The sequence below is a fragment of the Pyrenophora tritici-repentis genome, chromosome 4 (assembly GCF_003171515.1).
Source record: "Pyrenophora tritici-repentis strain M4 chromosome 4, whole genome shotgun sequence".
Classification (NCBI taxonomy): domain Eukaryota; kingdom Fungi; phylum Ascomycota; class Dothideomycetes; order Pleosporales; family Pleosporaceae; genus Pyrenophora; species Pyrenophora tritici-repentis.
The window spans coordinates 267,331-284,602 of NC_089393.1; the positions used below are offsets into that span (position 1 = coordinate 267,331).

Consider the following 17,272-nt stretch of genomic DNA (forward strand, 5'->3'; position numbering starts at 1 on the left):
CTTGAGCGCAAGGGGTCAAGCCGTCACTGGTTCGGACGAGCAAGATGCGGCCGTCAGCGAGGAGAAGAAGCAACTTTTCTCCGTCCTCAGCGTCGAAAGCCCAAATTTGCATGATGCCAACGAGATGAAGAAGTTGTTCGGCCGGGCTACTCTGCAAAATACCGAGGATGAAGGGCGAAATCGACGTGGCCAGCAGGGCGGCATCGCAGCTGCGATTGCAGGACGTAACGGTCCCGGCGCTCGCAATCTTGCTTCCTTGGGTCTCCGTAGGAACATCTTCATACAAGGCAAAGAGGAGTGGCCGCGTGCTACATCTGGCGGTCTTGGAATGGAAATTGTCGAGAAGCGAGCAGATGGCTCTGTTGAATACAAGTTTGTGCACAACCGCATGTATCAAGATGTCCAGCGACAGTTCCAGCTATGCGTTGCAAGTATGGATCCTGAGCGCATGGTTCAACTTCTCCACCACAATCGTAAGTCTGACCACGCCCTATCAATGTATACTGCTAACACTACTCTTAGCCTACCACATCTCTACACTGCTTCAGGTGTCTGAAATCGCAAAGCAACAACGAGAGGGTGCTGCTGCCGCAGATATGCTAGAGCGTGCTCTGTTCACATTTGGGCGCTCAGTACACTCCACCTTTGCTGCTAACATGGCTGCTGGAAAAGCTCGATTAGACTTCCGCCGTCCTGAGAACCGGGAATTCTGGCTCGCTGTATGGCGCTACATTGCCACACTAGGAGTTCGCGCAACATGGCGAACGTCTTTCGAATGGGCTAAGCTGCTACTCTCCATGGACCCTGAACAAGATCCTTATTGTCTCCGACTACTTATTGACCAGCTAGCTCTGAGAGGTCGAGAACCTGAGGCTCTGATCAATTTAGTCGAAGCAGATTATCTACAGCGACAGTGGAAGGTACCACCGAACCTCGCTTTCAGTGTTGCACTTGCGTATGATCGTATCAAGGAACCTCAGAAAGCACGCTCGGCGCTGCGTAATGCTGTCAAGGAGTACCCATGGATAGCAGCCCGGCTGTGCAAGGAGCTCGACATCTCCCCGATACCGAAGCCAGTGTGGGCCAAGGAACCAAATAACGACTACCAAGAGGTGCTATGTCAACTGTATGTGCCAAAGGCCAAGGACTTGTGGAATACTACAGAAGGCACTACCTTGCTAGTAGAGATTTGCTACTCTTTCGAAGAGGAGCTGGGGGCAGGGGAAGACCCATACTGGCTTGCCCAGATACCAGAAAATGATCTAGCTAGGCATGTTATTCTCTCAGATAACCAGGCGCTCCTGTCACTCCTTGAAGTTCGGGTCAAGTCCAGATATACGTCAGTATCGGACCCCTTGCCGCCTGATGACAGCATCGAATCTTACGACACTTCAACAGCGACAGCTGCAGCATTTTCTGGACGTCCCAGGAATGCCGCTCTATTACAGGAACTACTAGCCGATCTCGAAATGTGCCGGGACTATTTCGAGAGAATAGGAATCGATAGGCTGACGCAGCAAGATGTGAATGATGAGGATTTATTGCGGGCGTTGGAAGAGGCAAACAGCAGTTTGGAAGAATTGAGGAGCTACACAGAACGCTTCCAGCTTGTGCAGGAGAGGCTCCACGTAGAAGGTGTACAGGTGGTATTGAACGAGCCTCCTGAGGTGCGGGGCATTGACACTGGCTCAGATACAGATGAGTAGGTAGCGGTGGTCAGGTTGCGCCATGTGCGAGCTGATGGAGGCGTCTCCCGAGAACGCGTCACAGAGCGTAGAATGACGGCCACTTATAAAAAGTAACGGTATTGCCACACAGGCGAAATATTAAGCCCAGTTTCAGCGCATCCATGGATGTCTGGTCTTTTCTGCAAGGTGTGATATCACATTTGGCCCCCCCCCCACACGTCTTGCCCAGGGCGGATCCCGACTGCGCGACCCACTTTAGGATGCCGCACCGCACTTGACACGGTTGTAACAAGCACAGCGTACAGGCAAAGCACAAGGAAGTCGGGAGTTGCAGGTGAGAATGACAGGCAAACACGTCCGTGCAACTTGCGCTAAGGACAGCTGAAAGACCCTGTTGTCGCTCACGATTGTGACGTACGGCCAGGTTTGTTTATAGCTGGGCTCCGCATAAGCCGCACCGCCTCTGACCTACATCCAAGCCCCAGATATCAATCCGCACGTGCTCATATACTGCTTGCGCTCGACGCTCCAACATACCATACCATTCTCGACACCCGCCCCGCTACTGAAGTTTACCCGCTCTCCTACCCGTCGCCATGAGCGGCGTGCGTGCTCACATCGCCAACCGGCTGCGCAGCTCGTCACTCTCAGCCGTCCCCCCGCCACAGCACAGTTCAAACTACTCACCAGATCTCGCCAAAATCGCCGCTTCTATCCTCTACCGCTCGCCGCTTCCCTCTCCGGAAGGCAGGCCCGTCTTCATCCTCAACGCTGCTGCCCTCCCTGACTCTCACGAGGCCGATTACGACTCGCTCCTCCCCTATGTCCTGGCACGCCTACCGGAAGAAGACGAGCTCCTGAAGGGATTCGAATATGAAGTCGTCTTTTTTGCCGGCGACGGCGACGGCTCAGTCACAAGCAAGAAACATCGCCCAGGCTGGGGCTGGTTCCTGCAGGCGTACCATGTCTTATCCAGGGCCATGCGCAAGCGACTACAGAGGCTGTATATCGTGCACGAGAAGGCCTGGGTTAGGATTCTGACTGAGATCTTCTCCACCATTGTTAGTCCAAAGTTCAGGCGAAAAATTTACCATTGTACGCTTCCCCCCTGAACTGCTTACACGTGTGCTGACTCCCGACAGTATCCAGTCTGACGCAACTTGGCCGTGAGATTCCCATCGAGGATCTCCTGATACCCCCGTCGACATACCTCGCTGACCGCCGCGTGTCTGAACACATCTCCGCATCCAACGACAGCGGCAAACGAGCATTCGGCACTCGCAATCCATTCCCTACAAGCGTCAATGGCAAGACCCGCTTCCCCCGCGTTCTTAGGGAGACGACAAGCTTCGTGCTGATGGAACAGAATATCGTGTCAGAAGGCCTGTTCCGGGTGCCACCACACTCGAGACTGCGTGACTCACTAAAGGAAGCCTACGACAGGGGCCAGAAGTACATCATCTGGAAAGACAATGAAGTAACGCTACCAGTACCACCCTATGCACATGCAGAGCACCAGGATGAGATCATAGCCGAGGTCGTCCCTACAGATGCATACTCAGTCTACATGGCCGCTGCTATGATCAAGGCCTGGTACGCCTCCTTGCGAATTCCCATCTTCCCGACAGAGTCATACAGGGACCTACGCAGGCTATATGGTGACAGCCAAGAGGTCCTTGAACTAGAAAAGCTGACCGACCTATTCTCGCCCACATCCGAATGGTCTCTGCTGCCAGGTCAATCTCGCGAAATCCTATGCAGGCATCTTCTCCCTCTTATGAGTGCGATATCAGCGCGGAGAGAGCAGAACAAGATGAACGCTGAGAACCTAGCCGTTTGCTTTGCGCCAGGACTGCTACGCGGGCCTGATCAACTTGAAGATGCGAAGATGTCTTCCATTATAAGGAGGATTTTCACCCAAGCTGTCAGGATGTGGTCTGAGGGGCTAAGGGAGGCTTGTGGTCAGACGGACGACGCATTCTACGAAGGACTAAAGCTGCCCTACAATGAGCACGACTGGGAAGACCCGCCGGATGCAACGAGGAATTCAATGGATAGTGATGGGTCGCTGGAAGATCAGATCAGCGGCATAACCTTGCTGGATAACGAGAAGCTGCCCACTTTCCGCGAGCCACGTCAAGAGCAAGGCGATGAAATGCCACCTCCGCTGCCACCACGCACCCGTGCCCCATCTACTAAATCGTCCACCGACTCGATCCAGAGGAAACCCGCGCCGCCCCTTGCAGTGCCTCCTCGCTACTCCACCGTCATATCAGACGCCCCGGAGGACGTGGCTGAATCACCCATTGCCTACGCCGCGACCATGGACGGCTTCTCCCCACGCCGAAACGACGAATGCAGCATGGGAAAAGCGCCTGCTGTGCCGCCGCGATGGAACGGCCCGTCGGATGAGAAGAAGTCTGGTACGAGCAGCCCAGTCCTTCCTATGTCAGCTTCTACTCGCGTGCAAGATGATACGCCTGTACAAATTTCCACTCCTCTTACGCCTCAACTCAATATTCCTAAGAGGAAGACCCTGACTGCGATGCAGATTGACAATGTCTCCAAGGCCGTCGTCGCGCAGGATGAAGCGTACAAAACCCAACCCATGGGCGGTATGGCACTTCCTGGGCTCACAGGTAATACACCCATCAAACGGGGTCCGTCATCCGTATACAGCGGAAACAGCGAGAATGCAACCTCGCCGCTTCTGACATCGCCTCAAAGCGCCGTCTCAGCACCTGCAACAGAACCTGCTTTCCGCCGCCCAAGCATTCCCTTTTCCGCAACAACGCCACCAAGCCGCAGCCCCAGCATCACCTCGCTCGCTCGCCCCGTATACCCAAAGCCACCCCACGTCCCCATCATAAGGCACCCTTCCCCTCCAAAAGCAACAACCACGACGCTTCCCGTCCCCACGGCAGCACCTCGACTCCGCACTCCCAGCCCAGGCCTCATGCACCGTATGCCGAGTTTCGAAAAATTCAACGCCGCCGCAAAAGACCAAGGCAACAAGTCTGCTGCTGCTGATGGCGACCAAGAGAGTGGGGTCGATAGGGGTAGCACGCTGAAGCCCAAGAAGATGAATTTGAAGAAACAGTCCGTCGAGGATTTGAGGCGGTTGTATGAGGAGAGGGCGGGCACGGCGAGTGTGCTTGTGCAGGCGGGTAAGCAGAGGAATGTTTGAGTCGCCCTTTATTTACTTCCATCCGTTTATTGATAATATCATGGAGTGAGAGGGGGAGGGGTGACGGGGTTGGGGGGTTACTCGACAATTTTTTCTTTTCTTCTCTTCTTTCCTTTGTTATGTGTATATATTATTTATACCCACCCTAGTAGTGTCTTTATTTATTTACATACCTATCTGATACTAACCAGCAACTACTTAATATACTTTTTTTCTTTCTTATTATTTGCATGTGCTGCGGATATCATGATTCTCTCGATGCGTGTGTGCCTTTTCGTGGGGACTCAAAGTCACAGCTGACGTGGGCAACCAATTTGGGAATCACAGTTAATGAATTCTTCCGTATATGGATTAAGACTGAACATGCCGAAACTTTACACAACATTCCTCTCTCTCTCTCTCTTGTTCCTTGCATCTCATTCACCCATTCATCCTCTCTCACATTAGCCGTATAGCAACGACAACCGTGTATACAAGGCTCATTGTCCGCTCAACAAGATGAATTGGCCCTGATTGAATCCAAGGGGGTCTTAGTTTCCAGATGCATCGGCTTTGTAAGCCATACCCTACGCGCGCCTATGGCACGACACATGCCCGACACAACCAAACCATCCAGACCTTTGTGCTTCTATTCAGAAACTTCAACTCCAAATCATGATTTACTTGACCAAGTTATATGCCAAGTGTCAGCTTATGGGCCCAGAGCTACCATTCGGACTTTGCCACCATCCCGCGTCGTAACTCTCTTGTGCATGTCCATCATGCGCGCCTTGTGTGTACGCCGTGTTATCCTGCGGCGGTGCAAAGTTATTCGGGTGGGTATACCCTCTGTTGCCACCGTGGTTGTTGGAGCCGTCGTATACGCCGCCTTGAACGCCCGGGTAGTTGTTCATGTGGCTGGATTGCCAATCGTCGACGAACTTGAAGCCTTGGCGGTTGATTCGGTCTTCGGGGTCGGTTGTGTGTAGTACGGTTTCCAGTCCCATGGGGCTCATTTGCTGGTAGCTGTGGCGTGGTAGTATCGGCCCTGGCAAGCCTGGTATTGCTGGGAGACCATGTCAGTAGATGTCCTTGGTGAGATATGAGGAGATTAAACTTACGATTCCAAAATATGCCTTCACCTGTGTCTGGGGTGGGCGATGTCATTGTCGTGGGTATGTTGGCTGATGTGGAGACGGACTGCGGGTACTGGTAGTTTGATATTGGCAAGCTATTGTAGACGTCTTGGATGGGAGTGTGGCCAACAACAGGGGACTGGTGGCTTTGGTTGGAGACTACACTGCTGGGTCGCGAGTTTGCAAGGTGGGTGGCTAATTGCAACCGGTTCTGAGAAGCAAACATCGTCAAGCTCTCCCTCCTTTGAGGCGGTAGTGGATGGATGCGCCCAGGTCCTATGCGATTCCCAGTTATGGTCCGAGAATTTGGCGCCATTAGAAGAGGGTCTGCCGGAGGACTGACTGTGCCAACTGGTTTATCTGGGTCGCTCTTTGGTATCAATTGAGAATTGCGCAACTCGTCAGGGAAAGGTAGATTCCACGTGTTAGCCAAAGTGTATATTATCCGGAAGCTTCTTGCACCAAAGTAGTGACATTCGTGAAGATCCTCCAGGCCTTGCAAGCTCTCAACAAGATTCTTTCGAGAGGTCTCATTGTCTTTGGAATACAGCAAGTGTACAACGCTGACGGTGAGAAGAATGTGTGGTATGAGTAGATGTGCTGTTCGGAAGCTATATAATTTTCGGTAGAGCCTCACTAATTCTGAAACTTCATTGGCTGCATTGATGCAGATGGCCCGAGGTTGCACATCCGAGTGGATGAGGTCGACTTTGAGTAGCGGGCGAAAGAGGTGGACAACGATGTTATAGTATAGCATGCTATATGAGGATTTAGTGTTGCAATCAACGCAAGAGGGGTCGTTGTACATACTGTAGCACTATGATATGTGGTTCGGGTTGCCTCTTGCCCTCTAACCTCATTGGAAGTGGTAGCTTCTTGTACCAGTTCTGATACTTGCGGTAACAGTCCAACAATTTTAGGCTGGTTAGTTGATCTTTTGGCGCAAAGAACATGTAGTTGTTGTCATTTACGAGCTCTGAAAGCGAAGAAAACTCTTGCAGAAACAAGCGGGTAGTCACTATACCAGCTGGAGCATGTGAAGCGTTGGGGTATGCCTCAGGAGGGCTGGGAGCCTCTTCAAGTATGGGCTTGTCGAGAGTAATGGCGGCTCGGGGAAGTTGGGAAATACGACCCATGACAATAGTCCAGATTCTGCGTCGCGTTAGCCAACTGTATAACACCATGTGGCTTAGCACCTACGTATCTACGGTAAAACAGCCCCAAAAGGTAACCTTTCGGACTTCGACTTCGCTCGGAGTCAAGTTGAGAGTGGCATCAGCACCATATTTTAGATGTAACCCAAGTTCGACACACATGCGGATACATCTTCCCATGTAGCCAAAGCCTGAACTGTCCCTTCCTTTGCTCGGCTCCCGCATTGACATGATACATAGCGCCTGGACCGTCGTGAGACTCGGGGTTTCATCGTCAAATAGCATGCGTCTAGCCTCAGCAAAGAAGTGGTCGCCCGCCGTGCGGAAGTTGTTCGGGTCGGTACGGCCTGCAAGATCGTCTGTAAGGTGACAGGCGTATGCGCATATGGCGTTGACAAGCAATGAGCAGCAGTACTTGTCCCGACCGGCTTTGAAATCTTTATAAAAGCACTCTCGGCTGAATAGGACGTAGAATGGATGACTCCAGGTAAAATAGAGATCAAGCAGCTTCTCAACGAATTCAATGTCGTCGGTTACATTCGTCCATGTCGAACCTTGACGCTCAGGCTTTACCATGTTCGTGCGCAGACGACCGCCACTGAAGTTTTCTTCTTCAGGAACGAGACCTAGGCTAGCAGAGTGTCCAAAGTGTCTACTTTGGCCGGTGATAGTCACAGTCGGCTTTCCAAGTAGCACACTTAGCTCGGACTCGAGGCTTTGCACGTCGACGGGCGTGTTAGGAGACAGTGTCTCGTTCTTGCGCCATTGCTCGGCCAGGGCGTGGGTGTCAAGGCTCGGGTCCTTTCGAATGTGCTGAATAAATTCGTATACATTTTCTTCGGGCAGTTTCCTCAACGAATTGATCATGTACTCTGCGCTGGAGACATCTTCGGGGCCAGAGGTAGCGGCGCGGGAAGCATCACGCTTGGTACCTGCATTGTTTGTGGTAGTGAGGCCGGATTTTGTGCGGCGACTCTCGCTCTCAGCATCGTAATGGCATTCAGTCTTGTAAACAGCCGTGCAGGTTGCGCAGACGGGAGTGCCGCCATCACACTGTGGGGTCGAGTGTCAGCAAGGAAGCGTCCCCCAGTCTCGGGAAAACGACCCGAGCAAATGTTATGGGTAAGTATATGGCAATGAGTCGTCCGCGGAGGCGAAGATGCAACATCAGACCATATACCTATCTTGGTACGCCATTATGCACTGAGAATATACTTACTTTGGACTTGCGTTTGCGGCATGGGACACAGGCTGATTGAACACAACGCCGCTTACTCGCCTTGGCATCCTGAGCATATGAGTTGTCCTGTTCGTCGGGGTTGGAAGAGGGGGCAGCAGCGCTACGGGCCATGGTTGATGATCACCAGCAGAGTGAGGGACAGTCTAGGTAGGCTCCGTGGGGAACTGGTTATGGCATTGTGAACTGGATAGAAATGTAGCACGGGCAATTAGCCACCGCTAGGGGAAGTGGCAGAGCGAGTTCGGATTAGGTAGCTGTGACGTTGGTGCCAACCTCCAACGGGCCTGCCTTAGTTGGGGTTCGGTAAGAATGGAATACAAAGGACATGGATTTTGGGCAGGGTGGCGAACGGGAATCTTGTCCAACACCACAAGCTTCGAGTAAGTCGCGAACAAATCTCGATTGGCCGCGCCAACCGCTGATCTATGGATGGGGGTCCAACGCGTACTGCAGTAGCTGCAGGGTCGAATCGAAGATGGTGCCCATATGTGGAAATTCGCATCGAGATCTGAGGTGCCATGTGTCAGTTATTCCGCGGCGGCCATGTCCGCGAGACGTTCCCGTGTAACGTGAGGCGAGGCCTGCCTTGCTTCCTTTTCACCGAGCCTGGCCCAAGCTGGTGGCGGAGCCCTCAGCGTTCCATGGCCATACTGTCCAAGCAGAATTTTCAATCTTGTCCAGCAAACAGTGGCAGCAAGCACTGCTAGCTTCGGCATGGTGCACCGAGCCATCTGCCAAGCACTGCTACATGTGGGTAGTGCGAGCCAGAGGAGAAGCTTGCCCTGTCATCTCTCCGTGTGGGGGAACAGCTTGTTAACCGGTTGCATGCACCAAGATAAACTCAAAGTGTCGTTGATTCAAGGCCCGTCTAGGCCATGTTCGCAGTTGGCGGCTGCAAGCGAATGATCTCCAGGGGAGCTTTCTTTCGTGGAGGAAGGCCCGATAACATGACCGCCCACCCACATCTGCCACCCTGCCGCTGTGGGTTGTGCGCTCCGTTAGCCGCTTCCGATGCGGCTCGACGGTACATGCTTCATGCTTCGTCCCGATGCCGACGGCCTCGTGGACCAGCAAGTTCGGTACATGCGTGGGTATACGTGGCAGTACCATTACCGCTCTGCTGGGAGCTTGGAACGATGCCGGGACGGCATGCACGGCATTTACTACTGGAAACACCAGACATGGCATGATTGGATCGCATCACATGCACCTATTCCACCATAGCTCTGAACCCGAGGCCTAGATTTGAGTCGACACCGGCTTCGCTCCGTCGCCGTCACCTTTTATGCCTCATGCGGAGTGGCACACCGAATCCCACCCACTGAGTTTGCTTATCAGGAAAATCTCACATGCACCGCTCCTACGGTGCAGGATGCAACTTGATGGCATCAATGATGATACAAGTCTAATAACTTCTATTCGTCTCGAGCGTGGTGGCGTTAGAGCCTCGTAACCCCAACACCTAAACTCCTTTTCGTTTTCAACCGTGGCGAGTTCCCCCTACTCTTGGGTGCCATTAACAGGCACCACGCCCTTCAACGGTGGCAACAGACTCCTCGCTCCTTGCCTCGCCTGCTGCGCCAGAACTGCATCCATGATTACCAAAGCAGCCATGGTCTCGACAATGGGCACCGCACGTGGGACCACACAGGGATCGTGCCTACCCTTGGCCTCGAGCACGCCATCTTCCTGATCGTACGTCACAGTTGACTGAGCTTGTCCAATCGTTGCAGCGGGCTTGAATGCTACGTTGAAGTAAATGGGCGCGCCGTTTGTGATACCACCCTGGATTCCGCCAGAGTTGTTCGTCTTGGTCGTGAGCTTGGGCTTGGAGCGGTAGACATGCGCAGACGGGTTTTCGCCTGCGGGGACAGCAGGCGCCTTGATGAAGGCATCGTTGTGGATGGAGCCAGGCAGTTGCGCGCCGCCAAAGCCAGAGCCAATCTCGAAGCCTTTTGTTGCCGGAATGGACAACATGGCATGTCCCAGCTTCGCCTCCAGCTTGTCAAAGCATGGCTCTCCCAACCCTGTCGGGCAGTTCCGGATGACGCATGTCACTGTGCCGCCTATGCTGTCGTGCGCGTCCCGGTATTTTGCAATCAAATCCTCCATGCGCTTGGTAACGTCGTCGCTAGGACACCGCACTGGCAGAAACTCGTCTACCTTTTCGCGTGTGATGGAGTCGATCAACTTGAGGTATTCTGGGTTGGTCGAGGCCGTAGGGTGTTCGGCTGTGGGAGGGAAGAGGAACTCGTTTCCGATCGAGTTTGTGAATGCGACGATTTCGATGCCGTAGGCTTCGCGGAGGTACTTCTCAGCGATTGCGCCAGCAGCCACCCTTCCTGTGTCCTGTTAGTGCTTCTGTGACAGTCGTGCGTACTGGACCACGTACCAATGGTCTCACGAGCACTACTCCGGCCACCGCCTGAGCTCGCCTTCACACCGTACTTCTCCAGGTATGTCCAGTCGGCATGGCTGGGCCTTGGGTACTTGTCCATAGTCTGGTTGCCATAGTCCTGCTTGCGCTGGTTCTCGTTCATGACCCTGATGCCAATCGGCGTGCCCAGTGTGATTCCAAACTCTGTACCGGACTGGATTTCGACGCGATCCTTCTCATTGCGGGGTGTTGTGATGGCTGACTGGCCAGGTCGACGGCGCGTCATCTGGGGTTGGATGTCACTCTCGGTGAGAGCCATGCCTGGCGGGCAGCCGTCGATGATGGCGCCAACGGAGAGACAGTGGGATTCGCCATAGCTACGACTATTAGTATGCGCGAGCGCGATCAAAAAAGGCCATTGTGTGCATACGTGGTGACCCTGAAGTGTGTGCCGAATGTAGACATGGTGGTCGTGCTGGTGTAGTGGGAACTCGGTTCTTGGAACTTGAGTAGCGAATTTGGTCAAAGGAACGTGCAATTCTTCTATATGGCAACAATTTCTTAAATCTATAATTTCATGAAGCAATGTGTCTCGTGAAAAGGGCCAGACGCGTGCACTAGAGTAATCAACGTCAGAGTCACTCTAGGAGTTTTATTTATTTAGCGGGGCGCGGAGCTGACCTAGGACCCCGATCTCGGTCGCCGATGGTAGGGCTGACATGAGCATACCATCTCCCTCACCGTATCGAATCTCTCAACGCTACACCACAATCTATCACCCAGGAGTCATAAAGTACTGGATATACCGGTGTAAAAAACTCACTGTAGTCGCCAGACACGTCCATTGGGTGCAATATCACTTGGATTGTCGGTGCTTTGCAGAGAACATTAGTTGAGCTTCTGGATGATAAGATTTCGATTTCCGCCACATCCCGGCCATGGACGACAAATCATATGCATAGAGTAGATATGACACCAGCGGTGGTCATGGTAGAGATTGCGGGTAAGTACCTAATGAGATGGTCGTAGCACTGGAAGAGAACGTGGCCGAGAAGCATAGTGTCGGATTCTCCCGCAACTAAAGGTAAATTCGGTCATTCAAGAACATGTCCAACGCGAATCAGATCCTTGGGGCCAATACCTGGGGATTATCGGAAGATGACTACATATGATCAAGAGATCCAATTCAAAGAAGGTAGGCCTCATTGAAGATGTTCCTGGGTATGGTACCAGGATCTTGGAACTGCATCATCCTCAGTCCCGAGAGAGCGCGACTGACCATTTTCAACCAACTGCCAGGCCTCAGACAAGAGTTGTGTTGTAAAGAAGGCAATCGCGGGGTTAGCAGCGCCCAGTGTCGCCGAGAAGAAGATGCAACAACCCCGCGCCAAATCGACGTCGTATGCGTTGTTCTTGCGCTGTACAAAGTTGATCGATTGGCAGTCGCAAAGACGTGGGCAAGTGGGCCGAACAACTGGAAGGCGATCCCGCGCAAGATGAGTCCTCCAGATGAACAACCTCCTGGTTGAGAGGGAGGAGTGACAGGCGTGACAGTCGGTCTAGGTTCAGACTAGGGTGATACGGAGCAACACGACCATGAATGCAGAATGCGCAACCCGTCCGCAAAGTCAAACATGAGAAAGAAGGAAATCGATGTTGCCATTGATGGGTGAATGGAAAAGCCACAAATGTGCGCACGTTGCAGATGCCGACCAACTGGCAGCAAGCACGAAGATCGCCCGGGATTACTAGCGCGGACCCTTGCCGTGACCTCTCAAGAAGTTTTGCTTCTAGACAGCAACACTACCCCCCCAAACACCCCTCAATTTCTCTATCAACATCCGCCTAAACCGCCATCATGACTGAATACGTCAAAGTTGAGAAGATCGTCCCCAAGTTCCCGCCGCCGGCCTTCAGCGACATCGCCAAGGCCTCCAACGACGTATGTTTTGGCTCCCCGCGACGAGCTTGACCATTGCGCCATTGCTAACCTGGCCGCCCTCTAGCTCATCAACAAGGACTTTTACCACACCGCCGCAGGTCTGCAACATCAATTGGCTTGTCGGCGTATGTACTGACGCGGCTATAGCTGCTCTCGAGGTCAAGCTCAAGGCGCCCAACGGTGTCAACTTTACCGCCAAGGGCACATCTGCTCACGATGGCCCCGTCACCTCTTCTGTATGTTCAAGGCCGGTGCGGGCCCAAGTCCAATGGCTGACATGTTGGACAGCTCGAAGGAAAGAAGTCGCTCTCCAACGGTACGGCACAGCGTTTATTTCTCCCTCGCTCTATCCATCTCGTAATTCCTTTTCATTCATCGCGACACTGTACTTCGTATATATATCACATGGCGCAGCCTCCTGGAAAAAGGGGCGCGACTATGACGGGTTACGGAATCAGTCTGCTGACGACAAAACGCGCAGGCATCAGCATCACCCAGTCATGGAACACTGCCAACTTGCTTGCTACCAAGGTTGAGCTCAACGACACCTTTGCTAGCGGCTTGAAGACCGAGGTTCTCTCCAACTTCAACCCCGCCGCGGGTAACAAGGGCCAGAAGGTCAACCTTCACTTCAAGCAGCCCGCTTTCCACGGCCGCGCCTTTGTTGACTACTCGGCCGCTGGTGCCATTGGCACCATCGCTGATGCCGTCGTTAGCCACGAGGGTATGGTCGTCGGTGGAGAAGTTGGTTACGATGTGCAGAAGGCTGCCATCACCAAGTACTCGGCCGCCGTTGGATACACGACTCCTCTTTACAACGCCGCTGTCACTGCTACCAACTCCCTGAGCGTTTTCACTGCTTCGTACTACCAGCGCGTCAACCCCGCTGTCGAGGCTGGTGCTCGCGCCGTCTGGGACTCAAAGTCTGGCAACAATGTCGGTCTTGAAATCGCGGCCAAGTACAAGCTTGACCCTGCGTCTTTCGCTAAGGTAGGTGACAGTCCCTGACATGCACGAGGGCTGTTATGTTAAACCCCTATAGGCCAAGATCAACAACCTCGGCATTGCTTCCCTCGCCTACAACACCAAGGTCAACAGCGGCTTGACCTTTGGTATTGGCGGCTCTTTCGATACCCAGAAGCTGAACGAGGCCGGCCACAAGCTCGGCACCAGCTTCACCTTTGAGGGTTAAGCGTCTTGGTTAAAAGACATTTGTGGATAGCAACGAGTGTAGGAGAGGTTTTAGATTCCCTTGATTCTCGCCTCGCGGATTCATAAATCTAGAAGAAAAGAAGACGTATATTATTGTTGCTCCGGCATATACAAGAATTGTCTCCATGCAGGCTTTGAAGACTAGATGGTTTCGTATGGCATGCATTGCAACTGTGAGCACTGTGTTATATATGTTGTCCATGTAAGCCAGAAGTGTCTATGATTCGTTGGGTTTCCTAGACATGGTCAGGATCAAGCCCTTGTCCACTCGTATGACCTGAAATGATGAATATCCCCTGCGCGTGGAGAAGACATGTGGAGAAAGTAAGTAATGTCGTGCATGACATGCACATGCACGTAATCACTTCAGGGTGCGTGCCTATTGTGGGTATACTCTGCCAGGGTATGAGAAGGCGCGAGGTTGCACGTCGTATTGCCACATGATGACAGATCAAGCCTTCTCATGCCCCTCATGTCGATCCCCAAACAGTTTGACCGTAATCCCACATATGCCGATGACACTCGACATGACGATAAAGTTGACCACCATGTTTCCCTTTTCCCATTCCTCTTCCACCTTGACTGTGCTTCGCATCTTTCTCCGCCTAGCCCATATATGCTCATTAATGCTATCATGCGTCGCTTTATGTCGTCTATTGTCAAAGTGAGGAACCTCGTTGCCTTGTCTCTGTTGCCCGGGACCAAAACCACCCCATTCACCATAACTTTCCCGTCCGGCTTCTTTACCCTCGGCCTCGGGATGGGGGTTGGAATGTGCGTGTTCGGCTCGCTTGGCGCCATGTTTTCCGTAGCCGCCAGACTTGTAGAATGAGGGCGGTGGACCGCGGAAGGTGCTGCGCTTCTTGTTCAGTCCACTCGCTGGGCGCGACCCGTATGCAGCTGAACTGTAACTTCCTTGTGGGGCTTCATTCCCGCTTCTGCCCCATCGCGACTGCCTTGCAGAGTGCTCCAGTTGTGCGTCGTATTGTGCACGCTTCTCAGGGACGGATAGAATGTGGTAGGCTTCGCTGATTGCAACGAAGCGGGTCGAGGCGTCGGGGTCGTTGCGGTTGTGGTCTGGGTGATTTTTCTTGGAGAGGGTGTAGAATTGGCGCTTGATTTCCGACGGCGTCGCTGTGTGGTTTATTTGAAGGGTTTCATAGTGATTAACTAGAGCATCTGCATATTGTGGCGTCGAAGTATGAAAGTGCGAGACTTGTGCTATGCGCCGCGGAGGCGCAGGTATAGTGCGTTGGAGACATGAGTGACACACGTATGGTGCGTGGAAGCTTGGTGTTCGCGAAGATGAGGTCTGGGCGATTGACCGCAGGAGATTAGGTGCGCGGGGTGGCATTGCCCATATATACAGAGAGTGCGGTGTACATGGAAAGGTTGGATGAATGTTTGGTCGCATGTAGAACGTCATCGGCGCCGCTAACACGGCCATGGCCTAGCCGGAGGACAGACCGAGCCGATGGTGGCACTTCGAGGTATCTCCGACGTCTATTAGCGGGGCGTTTCACGACCCTCGTAATTTTGTAGATTCGCCCACGAGACCTTTACCTACTCAACGCCCGGTTGCATAATCAACATGGCGGCAAAGGTAGCCGACGATGTCGCCAACTTGAAGTGTATGTGTCTACATTAACGTGACATGTACAGCGCTACAGCAACTAATAACATGCAGTGGACGACTCCAACACCAAGCCTGCCAGCGGCGCGGCAGAGAACGGCGACAAGCCCACCGGCGACGCAGAACACGAAGATTCGGACGATGACAACGAGGCAGAGGAAGGCGCTCCTGAAGCCGGCGAGGGAGCAGCGAAAAAGAAGAAGAAGAGAAAGCCCAGAAAGAAGAAGAAGGCTGGAGCAGCAGGCGCTGGAGGAGCAAAGACGCAGACGGCACCACCTCGCGTACGCATCGATGAAGTCTTCCCCAACGACTCATATCCAGAGGGCGAGATCCAAGAATACGTCAACGAGAACGCTTACCGAACGACCAACGAAGAGAAGCGCCACCTCGATCGCATGAACAACGACTTCCTCACCGAGTACCGCAAAGGCGCAGAGATCCACCGTGAAGTCCGACAATGGGCCCAGAAATGGATCAAGCCTGGCATGGGTCTGACCGAGATTGCAGAGGGCATCGAAGACTCGGTCCGCGCATTGACAGGACACCAAGGCCTAGGAAACGGAGATGCGCAAATTGCAGGCATGGGTTTCCCAACTGGTCTCAGCATAAACCACTGCGCGGCGCATTACACGCCTAATGCAGGCAACAAGATGGTCGTCAACTACGAGGACGTCATGAAGGTCGATTTCGGTGTACACATCAACGGCCGCATCGTGGACAGCGCCTTCACCCTGACCTTTGACCCCGTATACGACAACCTCGTCAACGCATGCAAGGCTGCCACCAACGCTGGTATCAAGGAGGCAGGTATTGATGTGCGCATGAGCGATATCGGTGCTGCCATCCAGGAGGTCATGGAGAGTTACGAGGTGGAGATCAAGGGCGAGATGCTGCCTGTCAAGTGCATAAGGAACCTGAACGGTCATTCCATCGGACACTACACCATTCACGGTGGCAAGACCGTCCCCATTGTCAAGGGCGGGGACCAGACTAAGATGGAGGAAGGCGAGACTTTTGCTATCGAGACATTCGGTAGCACAGGAAAGGGTTACGTCCGCGATGATGTAAGTTGGCTCTTTCTCTACTTCTTTCCCACTTCCTCCTGCTAATACACTTTCTAGATGGAGACATCGCATTACGCCATGAAGGCCGACGCACCCAAAGTCGCCCTCCGCGTCTCATCAGCAAAGACACTACTCAACTCCATCACCAAGAACTTTGGCACTCTGCCTTTCTGCAGGAGATATCTTGACCGCATGGGTCATGACAAGTACCTCTTGGGCTTGAACAACCTGGTCAGCGCGGGCATCGTGGAAGCGTACCCGCCGCTGTGCGATATCAAGGGTAGTTACACGGCGCAGAGTGAACATGTAAGTTGCATCTTATCGTTGTTCAAAACGGGATCTTTATTAACGATCATCAGACTTTTGTGCTTAGGCCCACGTGCAAGGAGGTGCTTAGTCGTGGTGACGACTACTAGATGATCGGAAACGTTTGCTAAACGATTAGTCTTGGTTTCGGGCATTATGATAAAAACTTGGTGTCAAAGCACGACACATACATGCTGTAATGGTATACCAAGGGGGGTACATGACGGCTTTTATGTCGAGAGATACGATTCATGAAGTCAGGAAAAAAAAGGTACAAGACGAAATGTGAAATATGAAATGCACAAACCAATCCATCCTCGCATTGACTGATCTCTCGTGCTATTATTCTTACAC

The 17,272-nt window shown here is 52.9% G+C and overlaps 8 protein-coding genes across 8 annotated transcripts; 5 read left to right on the forward strand and 3 right to left on the reverse strand.

Moving 5' to 3' along the window:
- Window positions 1–124: 124 nt before the first annotated feature.
- Window positions 125–1,706, forward strand: PtrM4_088640 (uncharacterized protein; the record flags this gene model as incomplete). Its single annotated transcript, XM_001934676.2, has 2 exons — window positions 125–473; window positions 523–1,706. The coding sequence occupies 2 exons, from the start codon at window positions 125–127 to the stop codon at window positions 1,704–1,706; spliced, it is 1,533 nt and encodes a 510-aa protein (XP_001934711.2).
- A 578-nt stretch (window positions 1,707–2,284) lies between these two features.
- On the forward strand, window positions 2,285–4,875 carry PtrM4_088650 (CRAL-TRIO-2 multi-domain protein; the record flags this gene model as incomplete). The annotated part of the gene is made up of 2 exons (XM_001934675.2): window positions 2,285–2,783; window positions 2,831–4,875. The coding sequence occupies 2 exons, from the start codon at window positions 2,285–2,287 to the stop codon at window positions 4,873–4,875; spliced, it is 2,544 nt and encodes an 847-aa protein (XP_001934710.2).
- Window positions 4,876–5,561: 686 nt separating this feature from the next.
- On the reverse strand, window positions 5,562–8,495 carry PtrM4_088660 (C6 transcription factor (NirA); the record flags this gene model as incomplete). The annotated part of the gene is made up of 5 exons (XM_001934674.1): window positions 5,562–5,920; window positions 5,976–6,748; window positions 6,801–7,142; window positions 7,191–8,197; window positions 8,364–8,495. The coding sequence occupies 5 exons, from the start codon at window positions 8,493–8,495 to the stop codon at window positions 5,562–5,564; spliced, it is 2,613 nt and encodes an 870-aa protein (XP_001934709.1).
- A 1,389-nt stretch (window positions 8,496–9,884) lies between these two features.
- On the reverse strand, window positions 9,885–11,226 carry PtrM4_088670 (AroC, Chorismate synthase; the record flags this gene model as incomplete). Its single annotated transcript, XM_001934673.2, has 3 exons — window positions 9,885–10,726; window positions 10,777–11,138; window positions 11,192–11,226. The coding sequence occupies 3 exons, from the start codon at window positions 11,224–11,226 to the stop codon at window positions 9,885–9,887; spliced, it is 1,239 nt and encodes a 412-aa protein (XP_001934708.1).
- A 746-nt stretch (window positions 11,227–11,972) lies between these two features.
- Window positions 11,973–12,290, forward strand: PtrM4_088680 (uncharacterized protein; the record flags this gene model as incomplete). Its single annotated transcript, XM_001934672.1, has 1 exon — window positions 11,973–12,290. The coding sequence occupies one exon, from the start codon at window positions 11,973–11,975 to the stop codon at window positions 12,288–12,290; it is 318 nt and encodes a 105-aa protein (XP_001934707.1).
- A 329-nt stretch (window positions 12,291–12,619) lies between these two features.
- Window positions 12,620–13,895, forward strand: PtrM4_088690 (Mitochondrial porin (voltage-dependent anion channel); the record flags this gene model as incomplete). The annotated part of the gene is made up of 6 exons (XM_066106850.1): window positions 12,620–12,703; window positions 12,768–12,801; window positions 12,851–12,939; window positions 12,992–13,019; window positions 13,185–13,693; window positions 13,746–13,895. The coding sequence occupies 6 exons, from the start codon at window positions 12,620–12,622 to the stop codon at window positions 13,893–13,895; spliced, it is 894 nt and encodes a 297-aa protein (XP_065962518.1).
- A 471-nt stretch (window positions 13,896–14,366) lies between these two features.
- Window positions 14,367–15,269, reverse strand: PtrM4_088700 (DnaJ, DnaJ-class molecular chaperone with C-terminal Zn finger domain protein; the record flags this gene model as incomplete). Its single annotated transcript, XM_001934670.1, has 1 exon — window positions 14,367–15,269. One exon carries the CDS (start codon window positions 15,267–15,269, stop codon window positions 14,367–14,369), a length of 903 nt encoding a protein of 300 aa, XP_001934705.1.
- Window positions 15,270–15,943: 674 nt separating this feature from the next.
- PtrM4_088710 (Map, Methionine aminopeptidase) lies at window positions 15,944–17,028 on the forward strand (the record flags this gene model as incomplete). Its single annotated transcript, XM_001934669.2, has 3 exons — window positions 15,944–16,612; window positions 16,670–16,918; window positions 16,972–17,028. 3 exons carry the CDS (start codon window positions 15,944–15,946, stop codon window positions 17,026–17,028), a joined length of 975 nt encoding a protein of 324 aa, XP_001934704.2.
- Window positions 17,029–17,272: the final 244 nt, after the last annotated feature.